At 33.9% G+C, this 19253-nt stretch overlaps 1 protein-coding gene across 1 annotated transcript in view; it reads left to right on the forward strand.

Moving 5' to 3' along the window:
- LOC106106823 (voltage-dependent T-type calcium channel subunit alpha-1G-like) overlaps positions 1-19253 on the forward strand; it is a 74718-nt gene that overhangs the window by 35185 nt on the left and 20280 nt on the right. The window contains exons 3-6 of the mRNA XM_013287482.1: positions 7199-7600; positions 18303-18414; positions 18857-18990; positions 19074-19171. Coding sequence (XP_013142936.1) covers positions 7359-7600; positions 18303-18414; positions 18857-18990; positions 19074-19171 — 586 coding nt within the window. The 5' untranslated portion in view covers positions 7199-7358. The remainder of the gene's footprint in view (positions 1-7198; positions 7601-18302; positions 18415-18856; positions 18991-19073; positions 19172-19253) is intronic.

Here is a 19253-nt window from a genome sequence, read left to right on the forward strand (position 1 = left end):
ATGACATTGTAGAATCAATTCGATAGTTTAGGTTATCATTGTGTTTTAGTTATGTCAGTGTTTTGTAGTAACTTATTCTGTGTAATATATTGTTTGAAAAACAAAAGAAATAAAGGATGTTTCGCGATTTGTTTCCAATAAGCTTATAGGGAGGTACGCATACTACTCGATTTTAGTTGTGCAACGAAACAGTTGAATCGACTGCTAAACAATCGACAATCGCACGACAGTTGTGCGATGTTTTCTACAAAGGTGCGCCCGCTCTTATTGAGACTCTTTCAAATTAGAATGTTAACGTTTAGAAGATATCTTAAAACTTAAATTGAAAGGGAAACAAACAAATACTTTGTGAAATTTTAATTAAAACAAACATTACACGAACATATTGCAATTGAGCAACGGTTCAAAGCCAACAAATAATGGATTACGCAATAACTAATACGGGCGAAGTGAACATGAATTCGAACGTCACTATGTAGCTTAATGAAAATGCTTCGCTCGTGGACCGCTCAGCTATTTTGCTAGAATTAGCAACGCAGCATATATTCTGTTGGCTAAATATATCCAATTGTTTTACATTTTGTTAACGCATTCGCTAAAAGTAGTTTTATTTTCACAGATATTAACATCTATTTTTAGGAATAAACTAGCTGTTCCCGTGCGGCTTCATCCGCATGGAATTATGAAAATTTTATTTTATATTTTACATTTGTCAAATTATAATATATATAGCAATAGCAAATGTCAAAATGACATGAAATGACAAACCTTAGCAATCTTGCTTTCTTGATGTTTAACACCTAAGTTTAATGACGTAAAAATATATAATCTAAAGCCTAAGTTTACGGCTCTTAATTAAAAGAAAAATTATTCAAAAATATGCTGTAATTGCTGACATCTTAGCCAACAAAGAAGTGTGTGTTTACGCTTTATTATAATAGTATAAAGTATACATTATTTCTTCACTTTTGTACAAAATCTACAGAGTTGGAAATTATAACCTAAAAGTAATTAAAACAAGGAGAAAATTGGTTAACAATTTAACAATCCAATTACAAAACACACTTTAAATATAGATGTGTAATCGACAGGAGTCTGTTTTCCTCATGGTAGATAACACAAACAATTAAAACACTTGTGTGAAATAAAGACGTTAGTCGTATGTCTGGAACCAACAGAGATCGAACCAAAATAACGCTAACCTATTGTAACTGTTCCATACTAAACATCGGTATGTGCCCGCTTTGATCTGTTTGGACGTAGATTATCTTACACTGGCCAGTCATTCAAGATCTGTTTTATGTTACATTTAAAAAAACAAACATTTCTTTGTCTTCAGATAGATATATAGTTGCGATGTCATATTAAGGTGTCTGAAATTATTTGCTTGCTGTCTGAACCCGTATTGTTTGTTTACGTAAGATTTAAAAAGGTCATCTTTTATTGTTTGTGCCAAATATCTTTCCAAGCTGACAGTTATGTTACCAAATTATGAAAATCGATTGTATAATTTAGAAATGAACAAAGGAAAAGCATTTTATTGTTTATTTGATCAAGTGTACTAAGTCATTACGTCATTACAACGTTTCATGCATTTCATAGGCCCGTATATATATAATATAATCATCGATAAATGCGATATTAAGACGGATACGGTATAAAAAGCAAAAATATAATTAAAATCATGGTTGTTAAAATTAACGTACGAGGACACAGAAGATATTCTTAAGAAAGTGAATTAAATTCTCTTTTGTTATTGTAATTTTATGTTTACTGTAAAACTATATACTTAAAACGAATGGCACGTGAATCACTTTTTTTTTTAATCATGTATAAACCAGCGCTTGACCACTATCCCACAAAGTGAAGATGCGGTCGAAGGATGGTACGCACTAGTTTAGTAAGTGTATACTTTTAATTGATTTGTTGCCGTCTAACAAATGTTTATTAAATCTTAAGAGCAGGACCCTCGCGATACAGGCTGCACCTAGTGCGACGGTACTGATTACTACAGATAATCATTTCTATTGTATCCACAAACAATATTCTTTACCTTATATGTATTTATATTTTTAGATTTAAATAACTCATTTTTCATTTTCATTACATCTATCAACTTTCTTAAATACTATCCTGGGTTACCCTTTTACGGACGATGCCGGTATGGTGTTTAAGTTGGCCGACATCTTTTTAAGGAAAAAGTTAGATTACTGAGTTTTGTTAGTTTTAGACTTATGGGGTGTTATCTTCGCTTTGCGACAAAGCCCCCTGTAAAAAAAAGAAAAAAAAACTTTACTATAAGCAGGTTACAAGCAAACCTTACAACACCGAGGACGGAGGTCATTGTTTTTACGTAGCTGGTTTATTTCCGTGAATTACCCATCCGTCTACTTTAACGACATCCCGAGGGCAACGAAATGTTTTCTAGAATAGAGTTTTGTTACAAAAGTGAATTAAGGCATCACGCACAAAGTATCTGAACACGAATACTCGTATAAGAACGCTTGCAAAATAAAGCTCTAGTCTATCTAATTTATACAAACTCCTCACAGATGTGTAAAATTTCCGGATTAAGACTTGTAATATTTGATTCTAAATATTCTTGTGCAGTCTCCGATATATTTTTATCTAATAAATTCTTGGAATACCATTGATGTAATACTTTCTCATACATCATCCATGAGATCCATAAGAGATGCCCTGTTAACCAATTTAAGACACACGACCTTTTAAAAGGAATGCTCCCGGTGACAGACGCCCCGTCTCGTTGTCTAGCCGACCAGATGTATGGACGTCTAACAATAAAATAAACGATGAACTTTATAGTTCAGATGTATTCAATATAAATAGGAAATGTTAGCCGCCTTTGAAAAGGCAGAATACCTTTAGAAAAACAATATTACTAACTTTATAACGAGATAGCTGTTGCTCGCGACTTCGCCTGTGTGAGATTAAATATAATAAGATATATAGCCTATGTTATTCACTGATATCGTAGCTTTGCAACGGTGAAATCGGTCCAGTAGTTTTTGAGTTATTTCAATAAGCAAAAAAATACAATTTTTTCATCTTTATAATATTAGTATTAATATAGATATGCGAATCGATTGATACCTCGCTCTTCTAAAACTCCTAGGTCTTTTGTCTAGAGACCAAAACAAAACCGACTCGTGTCAGTTGAACAAAAATGTAGCGAATCCAATAAAAACATATCTACAAAGCCAAAGAAAATTCCGATAACATTCCTTTGTAAATCAAGCCACGCCATCTTAGGAGTAATTTCAGCTGTCTATGAAAGTAAAGAAATTCGTTTTTCTTTGTATCTCGAATAAAATATTGTTGCCAATAAAATCGATTTATAAGTGTCGTCATTCTGCGACTGGCACAAAGCTGTTCCAAACGGGGACAGGTATCGGGAAAACAATACGAGACCGCGCTGAATAAAATGCTAGTGGACTAGTACACAGACGTGAAAGCGAACCGATAAGGAAGCGATAGGAAATATTAGCATTAATTTCGTCGATGTTTTTAAAGGGAAATGGAAAACTTGTGTAAAGTCCACTTCAAAGGCCATTCTACTTTAGATCAGCATAGTTGACTAGGACCTTGTCGCTCTAAGGAGATGTATATAGAAGCTAATGACGATGGATTTTTCTTGTATTTTTATTGAGCACTGTTTGCATACCATTGTTGCTTCTATGTCTTTGTGCGCTAAAGATATCACGCTATGTTCTAGTGTCAGTTCGCTTTCGTAGCTGTGTGCTACAAGCGTTACCATGTTAGCTGGAACTAAAGTTTGTGCGAGAAGCGTGTTTAGTTTGATTTATTGGCTCTGTGTGCTCCTGACTCGACTTGGGCCGAATAGAGTTGTTAGTTCGTCACTCGGATGATTAATGTCATACGATACTTCGAGTGTGTCACATCATCCCACATAAGATTAATAATTCTGTATGTAACGCATTCACTGAAGAATATCACGGAATTTACAGAAAGTAATATTAGAACATAATAATAAAAATAGTTCTATAGCGGTTAAAATGGTACTCTGGCGTACAAAAACTCCGTGTATGTAATTACAGTCTACTTTTTTTACTATTGTAATAAAAATTTAGTGTTTGGAGGTATTAAAGGATATACTTACGAACTAAATAATCGACATAAATGGGCTCACACCGTACGGAAGGAAAAGATAATGGGATACTTACGACAATCGATTTGTGGGGACAAACGACGGTGCTATTGCCTCCAGGCGTTTACGTCGTATTCGACTATTTCTTGAACAAAACACTATTACAGTGAAAGCGTCGAGGGTATTATTACGTCAGCTTGGGAAAAAGCTTTTGTTAAGCTTGATTTTCAATCGTGTCTCGACTTTAAAGCATTGTTCCATTTAATACCTAATTATTTTCCAATAACATTTCCTAGTGTATTGATAAAAAGCGTCGAATTTTCGTAATTAGGTATCCATACCATAAATGCTTTGTTACGGTGATATGAGATAAAGTACTTAGTAGTTAGTTTAAATATTTCAGTCCTAGATCGCACAGGCAAATAGTAATACGTAATAGTAACACGACTTGTTAAAGCATATAGGCGTTGGAAGTTACTTCTTAATATTAACAGTGGTAGAGCCCGCTTTAACATCTTCGCACGAATGGGCCGGCTCGCCCGGTGCAATACCACGACCACACAGAAAACAGGCGTGAAGTGGAAGCAATTCCGCGTTTCGTCTGATGAGTGTGGTGCCGGAGGCCTAATTTTAGTCCCTTTCCCTTTCCACCCTTTTCTTAAGATGAAGGGATGGGAAGAAAAGTGGATTTGACGGTGAGGAGACGCATAGGAAGGGGAAATGTCCACTTTATGTGCATCTCCTCCTCTGTCAGTTAAGGGTAGGCAACGCATCTGCAATTGCGGATGTTTATGGGCAGCGGTCGTTTTCCATTTCGGTGGATTCAGGTGGCCGCTTACTCGTTTGCCACCTTAAATTATAAAAAAAAAATTCACCTCATGATCTTGAATTTAAAGAAGAAACTTGAAGTTTTATCTGCCACTTTTGTAGGCACTTTCACAACTCAACACAGATGTTATTTCATGGGCTTACGAGAAAATGTTGAATCATATCTTTACAGGGTGCTTAAGAAGTTATTGCTTATTTATGCGAGCTCTTTGCAAAGAGATTATGCATTTTACGACTTCATTTTTTTAAGGAATTACGTAACTTTAGACAAGGCGTGTGTAGAGGAAATGATTTACAAACAATTTAAAATTCAATCATTAAATAAGGTACAGTTACAACTATTGAATGTTAGACCTTTAATAAATAGAATTCATCTCACAATCGTCATTAATAAATCCTAGTGAAATATGACAATAGTTCTCTAACTGATCCGCACACTAAGGAAAGCAACGATGTGAGAATCTTACTGAGAGATAAACGCGAAACAGATTACAAGTGTAAACTTCAACAAATAAGCTCTCAATTCTCACTGATCCGCAAAACTTTGTAGCCACGGTCTCTCTCGTTAATTAAACTGAAGCGCTGATAAATTACTAAATAAAACGACTGTTGAACGACGTAATATTGACCTCTGACCTTTGCTTTCTGTTGCCGCACAGATGTATTTTCTCCTTTATTTTTTTGGGAACAGACAATATGAAATTTCGTACTGTATTAAATTATTATTTCTTATAAAAAAAACTGAAGACATATATGTAAGTGACTGTATAAATAAGAATTTGAACCTCAGTAAACATGATATAGTTCATAAAACACGCAGATATAAACACCAAGGCGGCGTGTCGTGTTATTACCGAATTTATTTGGCGAGAGATTGCAAATCCTCGTATTTGTTTTACGTTCTCGTGTATATTTAAGAGCGGAAAAATATGACTGATATTTTGCTATCGTATCACGATTCGATTTTACAATCGGATCAGAAATCCTAATTTTTTTAATATTTTTTTTTATTATTCTTACATGACTACTGTTCTAAATATTGTATGTACTCAACATCATCGGCCTTTATCTGCACTCTGTAGGACAGGCCTTCTCCAATGTCTTCAGCGAAAAACGGTCTTCCGCCTTCTGCAATTTACGACTTCCCGCAGTAAGTCGTCGGTCCACCTGGATGGAGGACAGCCTACGTTTCTGGTCCCCATCCTTGATCTCCATTCGAGAAATTTCTTTCCTCATGTACACGCTACATAAATTGCGAGCTCCAATTTCAGTCCATGTTATCAGATTTGGAGCCTAACCTACAAAATAAATTGAAGAAAATGAAAACTTACAGTTGTTTGTTATTACAGACAAACATAAACTTTTTATCGGATGTTATGACTGTTTTAGTGAACCTAGATTTTTAACTGCACTGAAACAAAAAACTGTTATAAGTTTGTAATACACGAAGGAGGTTAAGTACCTTTCAGTTTTCTCCAATATTTTAATAAAGTATAACAAACAAAGAGTTTCCTTTCCATTTAACTGCTCTATTTCTTTCTATAGATTAAAATTCTTATTATCAGTACATTAACGAATTGATTACTTTTTCATTATTACAAATAAGCTGATGCCGAGTTAAATCACTAAAATTAAAAAAGATATTTACGAATACTGAATGGAAAGTTTATTCTGTTTATCAATAACTCGAGCGATGGGCGATGGAGCCGTCGTCCGGGCGTCAGTTGTTTTAATTACTGGTTGTAAAAACTGTATTTAAAGCACTAAATCGCTCGGCTTCCTTCAAGTAAATGAGCGCAGCATTCTTCGTTGCAGGCTCGGCTACAAAGCGTTCTTTTCATCTCGCCAAAAGTGTTTTAAGTTTTATTTTCCTTTAGGGTTTTGTCTCAGGGCTAACGTCTGCAACTTTGGTATTTAGGCCAAGATAAAAATGTCTGTTTTCTTCGAACACCACGTCTATACATATTTTAAGACACACTTACGTTTATAATTCATCTCTTTACGCAAACATGTAATGTACACTAATATTATAAAGAGAAAAGTTTTGTATTTTTGTATGTATTGAAATAACTCAAAAACTGGGTCGATTTTAAAAATTCTTTCACTATTAATAAGCTACAGCATCAGTAAGTAGCATAGGCTGTATTTTTAATATATTTTTTTTTAAGTCACGGAGAAGAAATCGCGATCTAAGGCTAAGTGATTAATACATTACTAAACTATATCATTCTTTTGTTTCAGATTAACCAACATTCCAACATGGAGCAGTCATTTGACATCTTGAAGAAGCGCTCCAAACATCCCCTTCTACTGCAATCCGATTCTTACGTTTATAGTTGAAAACTGGAAATGATTAATCGTAGAATAGACGTTACATTTCAAAGTGATATTATGAGCTTATATGTTAAGTGAGAGAGAAAGGGAGATGCCTTACTACGGGTATAGAGAAGAAGGTCCAGGATCGGAATCAAGTGGGGGTTGTTCTGACTCGGAGGGGGGGAATTCCGACTCAGAAGGGGGGTTGAGTACGGAGAGTTCGTCGGGCCAAGGACTACCATTCCCCGGGTTCACGCCCGTCGCACTGCGTTATCTGACGCAGGAGACGAGGCCAAGAAGCTGGTGTTTGAAACTCATCACCAATCCATATCCTTTTTAATAGATATCAGTTTATTGCTTTACGGCAGTGTAAAGATTTAGCGCCTAGTGTATTTCAGATCTATTTTTACTTTGTGAAGCTAAAACGGCTTTCGAAAGAGTGTGCCTTTGTTCTGATAGATTAGTCGATCGGTCCTCTTGATATAAAAATAAAATTAGTCATGTTACAATTAAGGAGTCCCTTAGTCTTAACTTACTATAATAATTCTACATTAAGCCACATCCTAAATACCCTTAACAATTCTGATTGCCGCATTTACTTAGCTATTCATATTATTAGTACTTCATGCAATATAATTAAGGTTTTTTCCAGACTCTTACCGTGCTCACGTAAATTTAAACATGAGAGTTGTTACAATATGAATTATTGACCTCGACCTTTGGCAGGTAGCGAGTAATTGTTTATATATGTCAAGAGACCTCCGTTGACATGAACAAATACATTATAAAATCTTTTTGTGCTCTAGTATCTGCATTCACAGATTAACAATGGCTTTAATTAAAGAACCTTTTTGTATATTTTATAAGCCAGGTAACAATTGAAGCGATTCAAGTATATGTCAAAAGTATCTTTGTTCATTTGTTTTATGAATGCTTTTAAAATAACTTGACATAAGTTTATTATTTTATTTCATATTTAATTTAATAATAGAATCCGTCCTTAACTATTACATTTAACATACGTAGTGCATTGGAAATACCAAGCTATTAATATAAGGTGGCCAATGAGCAAGTGACCACCTGAACCCACCGAAATGGAAAGCGACCGCTGCCCATAAACATACGCAATTTTAGATGTGTTGCCTAACCTTAATTGACGGAGGAGGAGACGCACATAAACATGACATTTCCCCTTCCTATGCGTCTCCTCCATCGTCAAATCCACCTTTCCTTCCCATCCTTTCCTCTTAAGAAAAGGGTGGAAATGGAAAGGGACCAAAATTAGGCCTCCGGGCATCACACTTATCAGACGCGGAATTGCTTCCACTTCACGCCTGTTTTCTTTATGGTCGTGGCATTACACCCGGCTAGCCGGCCCATTCGTGCGAAGATGTTAAAGCGGGCTCTACTACTGTTAAATACGTCATCATCATCATCATCATCATCATCATCATCATCATCATCAACAGCCTTTATCTGCCCAATGCTGGACATAGGCCTTCCCCAATGCATTCCACAAAATTATATCCTTACATCAAACGCCATCTACGTTGTCTTTTATGACTAAAATATTACAAAGAATGAATAAAACGTACCTAGAAGTAAGCGTTACTATGATTCCGTTTAACTCACACGTAGATTTATCAGAAGTCCGCCTGGTTACCGTCAAACTTGTGGCTTGTTTGTAATAAAACAGTACAAAGAGCTGTAGCTGTAGCTCACTAATTCGTCTAATTCAAGGACTGTATATTTTATTGAAGATTCCCTTTTATAATTAAGACTCTAATATCCTATCCTATGGAGGAAATAATCTTCGGGCAAATGTGAACGTTACTTACTAAACTATATTTAAATCGACTTTTATAAGTGCTAGCAAATAATTTCTTTTGCATTTGATTGTTGCATAAGGTTACCAACAAACAGTAGGTAAATAACAGATGATGATGATGATATGGTTACCGACAGTTACTGTTTTGTAATTTGCCTAGACCAATGGTAAAGAAAATACATTAGCAACGTTAAGTAATATTTTGTATTCCCACATTAAGATTCGTCTAAATTCAGCGATGCAGTTTAAATTGTATGACAATAGTGTATTCCAAACAGTAAAAAATCTTGGTCGTATATTAAAAGCAATTGTTTAAACAACCAAGACTAAATCTAATTATAGTCGACCCCCAAAACCGAACATTACGCGAACATCGTAAAATTATCTGACTTCCGTAGTTCTCGGTACCGCATGCGGTTTTATTAGTATTGCAATTAATCTATTTATAAACGAATAAAAATGATATTTTATTAAAATGTTTGCCCGGCAAATCGAGATGATAATTTTTGTGGTGTACAAAATAAAAGACGTGCGTAAGTTCGAGAGGTATAATGCGACTGACCAATTGTACATAATGTTGGGTACTTACAGACTAGGTTATATTCATGTACCTACTACATCACAATTTTTACTACCATAGATTTTATAAAGAAACTGTGGCCATTCACTTAAGCGCACTTGTATTTATTTTTATTTAATGTGTAGGTCATGGTCCTTTTTATAATAAACATGAAGTTTAAACGTAGACTAACCGTAGTTTAAACACAGGTTATTAGCTATCCGTTTCTAGAGCGTATCGCGTCTACTTCGCCGAGCGTGTAACCATCCCTTCAGGCAATTTTCCAACGATATAGCGTAAAAAGAGCCATTCCACAGTTTGAGAGCTTCTATTTATGGAGATGATCGTGTATAGGTCGTAGTGTAACCTTCTCTTTAATACGTACGTTACATTTTTTAACATATTAATATATGTATTTTATACAGGGTGGGCAGTTAACTAGAGTAGGCAACACATTGCTAACTTAATCGTATTCAAAATAATAAAAACAACTTTTAAAATATCGATCATTTTTTAATTATAAATAACTGATTACGATTTTGTAGAACATATCCTTAGTATAATAAAAATGGTTTGATTCTTAGAAAGACTGACCAAATTTTTACTTTTAGGCGGTTACAGATTCGCAAATGTAAAGGTGGCCTCTTGATAGCAATTTCTTTAAATAGAACATGTGTAGGGATGTGCGCAGTAAAACGTACAATATTTTATACAGTTAGACGCCAATTTAATGAACATTTTTGTATTAAAAAATATAAAGTAATTCATTGAGAACAAACATTCTACTTCTAGACAAGGAGAAAACAGTCTTAAACTGACTATTGCTTTTTGATCAATTTTTCAATGCAAATTAACATTAAATAGATGTACAAGTTTGTAAGGATTTTACAAAAATATGCCTTCTTACTAATGGTATAAATGCGAAAGTTAAATGGAAGGATGTTTCTTACAATTTGACTTTGGAACGGTTCAACAGATCTCTATAACACAAAGATCACATAGACTATCTTGTTTTTGTAATTCCTCGCAGACGTAGTCGCGGAAAAGCTAGTGAGATTATAAATATACTGCTTTTGCATATTAAAGAACATTCTTTTACGTCACTATTTTACTACAAAGCTGGTACTTTGAGAGCGTTTAAATATTCATGCTATTCATGAAACTGACAATGAAGCTAACATTTATTTCCAGTGTAGTCGATGTAGGTATTGCACGTTGAAGGAATTATTTACATTCTTTTTAACACGTCTGTTTTTTGTTTTAAAAATTATCATCATCCTCTTTATTCTACTCCCATAAGGCGCAACAGGTTTTTGTCCTCCACATAACTCTATCATACGTCATCTCAGTCATCACTCGCTTTTTGATCATGTCACCTTTCACGCAATCCATCCATCTCTTTGTTTGTCTACCTCTACCAATGTACCGATGTTTCTTTTATTTTATAAAATTGTCCATAATAAATAAACCATTGGCTTATTGCCAAAGTAAAATTCTTAGTAATGTTGAACTCATCGATATTGATGTTAACTAACAAAACATTTGAATCTTTACATGCGAGATGAGAAACTTTTATTGTAAAATGTTCAACTGTTATTTTAATTTTATGTTCGATTACTGGTGAAGTCGTCTAGTCAATAATTATCATACTACACATACCAAAGGTCTGCCTTTATAGGTCTGCCGTTGATAGTTTTTAAGTGTGTCTGTACATAATCAGAATTAAGCAATCATACTAATCATATAAGATTAGTATATCTTATAAATGCGAAAGTTTAGATGAATGCTTGTTAGAGTTTGTAGCCTAAACAGCTGAACGGATTTCTATGAAATTTGGTATAAATGTAGAGGATATTCTGAAAGAACACATGGGGTATTTATTATTTACTTTTGTTTTTATTAATTCCACGCGGACGGAGTCGGGGGCGAAAGCTGGTCCTGAATATTTTTTCTTATATCACATCTTTAATTTCAAAAGAAATTGTTAACCAGTTATGATTTTAATAAATGCAATTTACCGATATTGAAATCCAATATTAAAAGTTAAATTTTATCTTGAAATGTAAGTCGCTTGCAACTTCTCGGGAAAGTCTATATCAACCACTAACGAGGTATCCAGGCTTCGGGGACTAACGGTAATTTGCTAACGTCAAACATTTCTGAACCGGCAACCTCTGATCATTATCGATAGCGAGTTGATACGAGACTTCTGATAATCCTATTTTGATGATATTTAACAGTATTTCAGTCGTTTCGTTACTTTAAATCAATTACGTACTTAATTCACTCTCGTAACGCTGAAGGGTTAGACTACAGATTTCCATTTGGGGCGTGACACACTTCTCTTGTTTTTAACATTCATACATTCTATCATTACATTTACGGCGAGATATACAAAGCGCTAAGGTATAACCATAGCCGTTAACCTTAAAATTACTATTATACAAAATATTATTACCTTACATTGGTCGTTGCGATTATGTCACTAGTACTAGTAAGTAATGTAAACCACTACACCAGATATCGAAAACAATTTACTTGTTTTGATAAGGGAGCGCCGCCGGTCTGCTGCAGTTGGAACAATTCCAAATGGATTTGATCAACCAACACTTGTTGTCCGATCATACTTTATACCTATTCGTTTTTATATAGTTTTGTAAGTTTCATTAAGAAATATTCGGTCACATATAGTCTACGTCCTGTCTAAAATTGTCACTATTCAATTGAATCATCGTTGTCATCTCAATAGAATCGAATAGTCAATCTAGACATATTATTACGTCTGATGCCAATTATTTTAGATACTAAATTGTCTATTTATCAATCTTAACAAACCTAAGTTACCTTTTTATACTCGTAGGTAGCAAGTCAAATTAATTTGCTAAATTACAAAACTTTGGTTCAATAAAGAAACTTAGTAGGCTCGTGTCTGTCCCAGGAGAGTCGTTACGTCACGTATGCGTCGCATCGGACGGATTCATTAACAAATTAATTTAGTCACACAATCGACTTGGGAATTCTCCGTTAGATCTGGCTTGATGGTGACACGACTTTCTTAAAAAATTGCAAGTAGATAGTAGATATAAAACTGTGCACGTGTAGGTAAATGTTCAACTGTTTATGAAATAGATAAAATGCTGCTACCACATGCACAATTCTAACTGAACAGTTCCACTTGTTTAGTGTATAGGTCACAGTGAAATTGACGTACATAAAATCTTTCATATCTATCCGTAAAAACCATTACTCTCTTGTCAGTTAGATAAACATGTGCATTTTAGTATACTCCGCGATTATGTGACTTCGTGTAACTTCCATCAGCTGATGGCACGTGACTTTACAACCGTTATTTATAATGCTCATTACAAAAAAATCAAAAGGGACCGTAAAACTTTTACAACATAAATATTTTTATATTTTTTATTAAAACAGCCTAGACCTTAATACCTGGGCTACTCTAATAATAAAGCCAATAAGCATACGTAGTTATAAAACAAGAGCTTTTTAACGTATATTTTATATCAGAACGTTTGAAGTTTGTTTACAATAAATTTGTTTATCGCTAATGAATTACATTCTTTACTAATTAATTTAAAAATAAGTCACGCTTAGTTTTTCTTTAAATATATTTTCTTTTTAAAACACATTCCAGTATTCTGACCAAGCCTAATCTATTTCTATACTAATATAATAAAGCGTAAACACACACTTCTTTATGGCGTAAGATGTCAGCAGTCACAGTATATTTTTAAAAAAAATATTTCTTTAATAAAAAGCCCTACACTTACGTCACGTTTTAGGCTATATATTTTCACACTATTAAACATAAGGGGTAAATAAATTGGATAAAAATACAATGTGGGAAAGGGACCATAAGCTACAGGCTGCGAACATCTAAAAAGTAAGATTGCTATGGTTTGTCATCATGTCATGTCATTTTGACATTTGAAATTGATATTTTGACAAATGTAAACAATAAAATAAACTTTACATAAATTCATGAGGACGAAGTCGCACGGGAACAGCTAGTACATAAATATGTATATCTTTTTAATTCAACGCAATCAGAGATAGTTTCACTGATACATTGGATTGTTGAAAAGCAATAATGTTTTAAGAAGGGAATAGAAGAAAAAATTACAAGAAAAATAACTTTATCTCTGTCAAAATATGACATTTCCCAGATTTTTTTTCTGTAAATGTTGCTTCAAAAGACGCTCGGAAACATCGAGAAATGAAATGTCGAGGGACCCTCTAGCTTGCTTACTGATTTTATTAATAAGAAAAAAATATTGTCACAAAGATATTTCTTTTAGGCTTTACGTAATATTTAATGACGAGGTATTTCAATTACAGGGAAAACAAAAAAATCTTTATTTTAGAGTTAATTCTGTATTTCATGTTTTAGTATTTGTACTTGAATCAAACTAAATAATTAGCATTTGGTGTTATTATCAAAGTGTTAGTTCGAACGTAACAGAAAATTTAATATCATCACGTCTACAAATATTTAACAGTGGTAGAGCCCGCTTTAACATCTTCGCACGAATGGGCCGGCTCGCCCGGTGTAATACCACGACCACACAGAAGACAGGCGTGAAGTGGAAGCAATTCCGCGTTTCGTCTGATGAGTGTGGTGCCGGAGGCTTAATTTTAGTCTCTTTCCCTTGCCACCCTTTTCTTAAGAGGAAAGGATGGGAAGGAAAAGTGGATTTGACGGTGGAGGAGTATGCGTCTCCTCCACCGTCAAAGGAAGCGGAAATGTCCTCTTTATGTCCGTATACTCCTCCATCGATTAAGGGTAGGCAACACATCTGCAATTGCGGATGTTTATGGGCAGCGGTCGCTTTCCATTTCGGTGGATTCAGGTGGCCGCTTGCTCGTTTGCCACCTTATATTATAAAAAATAATAAGTACAGAAACAACAAAATAAAACATAATACAGAAAGCGCTAATGTGCAGAACTGAGCTGAGCGAATTGAGCTGATATATAGAAACGAAATTGTACGCTTTAAAATATTTATTTCACTATCGAGTTTATTTGTCATTCCTATAGGTGTACATTAGTCGTAAAAAGTGGGTGTTGTTTTTCGTGTTTTAATCAATATTTTAATGTTATTTTGCTACTGAAATTGAAACACTTCATATTTTATTGATAGCAGTTCTGAGTAGTTTAAAATAAGTTGTCTACACTATTTACTGCGTTAGGTTCACCGTCAATAAATGGAACTGAATAATGCAAAAGCTAAAGGTCGATGTTATGCAAGATGTATAATAATAATTTTATTCTGGTATAACTAATTGACTTCGATCACTTTGATTGGATTTAGAATTAGTTTTATCTATTGAAATTATACATCCATAATCCTATTCTACCAAAATTGCATGAAAATGACGTCATCGGTCACTGTGTAGTAAAATAAACAATAAACGGAACAATGAAAGTTGAGAGTATGCGGATTGAAGGATTTTAGCGATGAAAGGAAAATTTATGCTTGACCGAATTGTAGTTCAAAGCGCATTTGCTAACGCGTAGTTAAACTAACGTTTATTTTTGGCTATTTAACAAGTCATTACAATATTGAATATAACAAAATTCCATAGAAAACTTTGTTAAGTTTTACCGGAAATAGAGACATTTACTAATACCACGAGTTCGCAGTAAACTTTATTTAGAAATCCATGTTTAATTTCCAACTGTCATAGTAATTATTTCATCTACAAGGGAACACATTTGCCTTGAGAAAAACATACAAAAATCTTTGTCAATATAAATTTATATTATATAAAGTTTTGCCCAAAAAATAATCATACTTATGAGAGTCTAGAAGTGTCATAGAATAAAATGGAACTGTAAAAAGCATTACGGTATTCGGTTTCATTTTCATGAAAACGAAATTCATTTAAAAACGCCAGTCTTTTGAGAAGAGCGAAATATTAAAGAGATAGCGAGTCGATGATTTGAAATCGGAGCGTTATCAAGCTCGTCTCTACAAAGATTTTTTTTTTGGTGGAAAATATTTTACAGCTGTTTTCAATAAATAAATAATACATCTGTAAAAATCATGATAATACTTTTAATTTGTAGTTTTTATCTAAGGGATACTAATTAAACAACCTTGGCAATCTTACTTCCTTGATGTTGGCAGAACTTATGGTCTCTTTCCCACATTAGTATTTTTAGCCAATTTATTTACTCACTAAGTCTAATAGTGTGAAAATATATAGTCTAAAGAGTGACGTAAGTGTGGGCGTTTTTATTGAAAAGAGTATTATTCCAAAATATGCTGTAATTGCTGACATCTTAGGCAACAAAGAAGTGTGTGTTTACGCTTTATTACAATAGTATAGATTACCTAGTGATTAGTATTATGTTTAAGTATGTTTCAATGGAGATAAACTCAAGTTACGTAGTTTCTAAACAGTTTTCATGAAATTATTAGACCAAAAACAATAATGAATTGTTAAAACAAGCCGTAAGATGTAATAAATATATATCATTGCAAAAGACGTTAAGGTTCTAAGTTGAAGAATCGAAATAGTATGAGGATATAAAAATACATATGTCCATTTATCTCTTTGTTTCTACAACTATTACAATTATTTTTGAAAGCCGTTTCCATTTAACTTTTGATACAAAAGAACGGAACGGAAAATATTCAAATACAGATCTGTTGCTCGCATACGTCTGTCCACTTTAATAATTGAGACAAGCCTTTGCTGTCGCTTCGCAAACAAAAGCTTAACCGTTGCTTTCTGCCGTACGTTTCAAGAACACAGCAAAACTCGTTACAATTCATATAGTTTCATCATCGCCAGCTACATTCCCACTGAGGGTCTCGGCTCCTGGGCCATATTCAACCACGTTGTCCCACTGCTTGACTTCAACATATCTTTGAATTTCTTCTATAGATAAATTCACACAGTTTGTCACCACGTAACTTCAAAATAGCTTAAAGTATTTGCATAAAATTTTAACTAGATAAAGGGTACAATTTCGAACAATGCATAACTCAGATATATATACCACGCGAACGAAATCGCGGTTGACAACTAGTTTGTAATAAAATAAAAACATCTCTTTCATATCAAAGAGAACTGAAACAGTGAACGTGCAATTAAATTTTTTCTTGGTATATGAAGACATAAGATAAACTTAACAATAGGAAAGAAGATGCCATTTTCTTAAGATTTTTATTTAATCTCGCACCGTCTGGTAAAGAAAAATACGTACTCGGCTCTATTTTCTTGCGTCAAATTACGGGGTGTTACAAGGGTCGTAGGTGGGCGTGGGAATGGATTTTACGGATCATTAGACTAAATGGAAAGGAGGCTTTACAAAAAAACTGAAGGTTCAAGCTTATATTAGAAACTAATTTTTGTCGTTAATAACTTCAATGATCTGTTCTTGTAAAATGTTTCGTCATTTTCTCTTTGTAATATTAGATATTTTATTGCTTTACCATTTTTATTGGAATGTATCAATGAATAAACAGATTATTTAATTTTAACAAATAGTTTAATATGGCTTTTTGTTATTCTAGAACTTTTACGATCATTTTATGGTACGCCGGAGCCACTCTGACTCAGGCATAAAGCTATTATTTTGTTTAATTGTCCCCAATTTCTATCTCTTATAATTTAAATGCAACAAATACTACATTGTGTAAAGAATTAATTTATTTATAGGCTACGTTTATGAATATTTTAAAAATGTTACATTGTTTTTTTCACAGACTAATGTAGTTTTATCAAAATAATATGTCGATTTTGAATTTATTTGTTAGCAAGTTCATTAAATTTCAATAAACGAATTTCTACAAAGTTTACGCATTAATTAGTACTTTCAACTATCTTTTTTTTTAAAGCAAGAAGGGTTCAAAATTATAAGTAAAATTGTAGGGATAAAAACCGGTAATGCGCATTCCGAACTACTACTACTCCCCAATGCAATATGGTCTCCGATTACGATTTGGGGACCAAAGACTTTGCTCATTAATACAGCAGCTGCTTATTAATAGCTCTGAATAATTTAGAAAACTACATCAAAACAACATTCTGCACGGTCATTGAATCTTGCAAATACAATTGGCCAATTCATTATAACTTCGCTGGCCATGTTTCAAGTAGTATTTTACTGCTTACTAAAATTCATAGCTAATTTTACTACACGTGTTTCAATTACTGTATATGAAATGAAATCTGGAATAACGGATTTAGCATTCATAGATTCTGTTTCATCTTTTTGGAATCCACAATTCTCTTTCAATTGACTCGGTGTTCCCATATAGGAAACTACAATTTTCCATAACCATTCAACAAAATAAAAATATGTTATATTAACATTAAATAGTTACACTTATGCCTGGTTTCCCAGCTACTTTTAACCATTCATTGTTTTCGATAACCTTTGTGACCCGAGATTTATTACCACTAATAACACTTATTAATCACTCTCTCACTCTTCCTGACCTATGTCCCCAAAAGGGGCAGAGGGCGTCGACAGTACGCCGCCAGCTCGCTCTGTCTTAGGCTCTGCGTTTTGTCTCGGACCATGACAGCCAGATTGCCTTAATCACTATGTAATGATAAAATAAATGGAAACTTCAACAACTTGTAACATTCCTTAATTCTTATAACACATGGTTCGAACGAATATCAATGCTGGTTATCCTGCTCAACTGCGTCACGCTAGGCATGTACCAGCCATGCGTCGACGACCAGTGCATCACCAACAGATGCAAAATACTACAGGTTAGTTTACTTCTCATCTTTTAAGTTAATTTGTTTGTTAGCGCTATTTTTATCCACGAATCTCGATTAGACTTGCCTCAACTTCAGTCCTCTCAAGACAATGAGAACTCTTTAGAACTAAATTGTTTAAACTTTCGTGTGACATTGTCAAAATTTATTAAGGACGACTTAACTCACGTATGATCGTTCGGTGACAGAACCGACCAGTTTTGTATTCGATGACGGGTCCATCTTCACGGCGAATGATAATTTTGCTTTCTTCGCGGTCCGTCCTATTTGACACTCAAAGCTTTATTATATAATTTTTGTAAGAACAATTTGTTTACAGATTCTTTATAGATCAGCTTTTTCCTAAATATTTCAGATGTTTGATCTGTAATGTTTTGATCTTTCTTGGATTTCCGCTACACTATAACATGTTCACTTTATAAGTGGTTTCCAGGTCTTCGACGATATAATATTTGCTTTCTTCACACTGGAAATGACAATTAAAATGGTCGCGATGGGAGTATACGGTCATGGTACATACTTAGCCGATTCCTGGAACCGGCTCGATTTCTTCATCGTCATGGCGGGGTAAGTTATTATCTTATTAAAATTCTAACTTTTTTAATATTTTCTTTTGTAATTGCAATGGAAATTAATATATCGTTGTCCAGGGCTGTGGAATACACTTTGAATGTGGAGAATATAAATTTCTCTGCCATAAGAACAATTCGAGTACTGCGGCCACTGAGGGCAATCAATCGGATACCAAGTAAGTTTTATATCAAAAGAAAAGTAAGTGAAGCAAACTGTAATATACAGGCTACACTGTAATACCTAAAAGTCGTATATTT

The sequence above is a fragment of the Papilio polytes genome, unplaced genomic scaffold (genome assembly GCF_000836215.1).
Source record: "Papilio polytes unplaced genomic scaffold, Ppol_1.0 DF822067.1, whole genome shotgun sequence".
In the NCBI taxonomy this organism is placed as follows: domain Eukaryota; kingdom Metazoa; phylum Arthropoda; class Insecta; order Lepidoptera; family Papilionidae; genus Papilio; species Papilio polytes.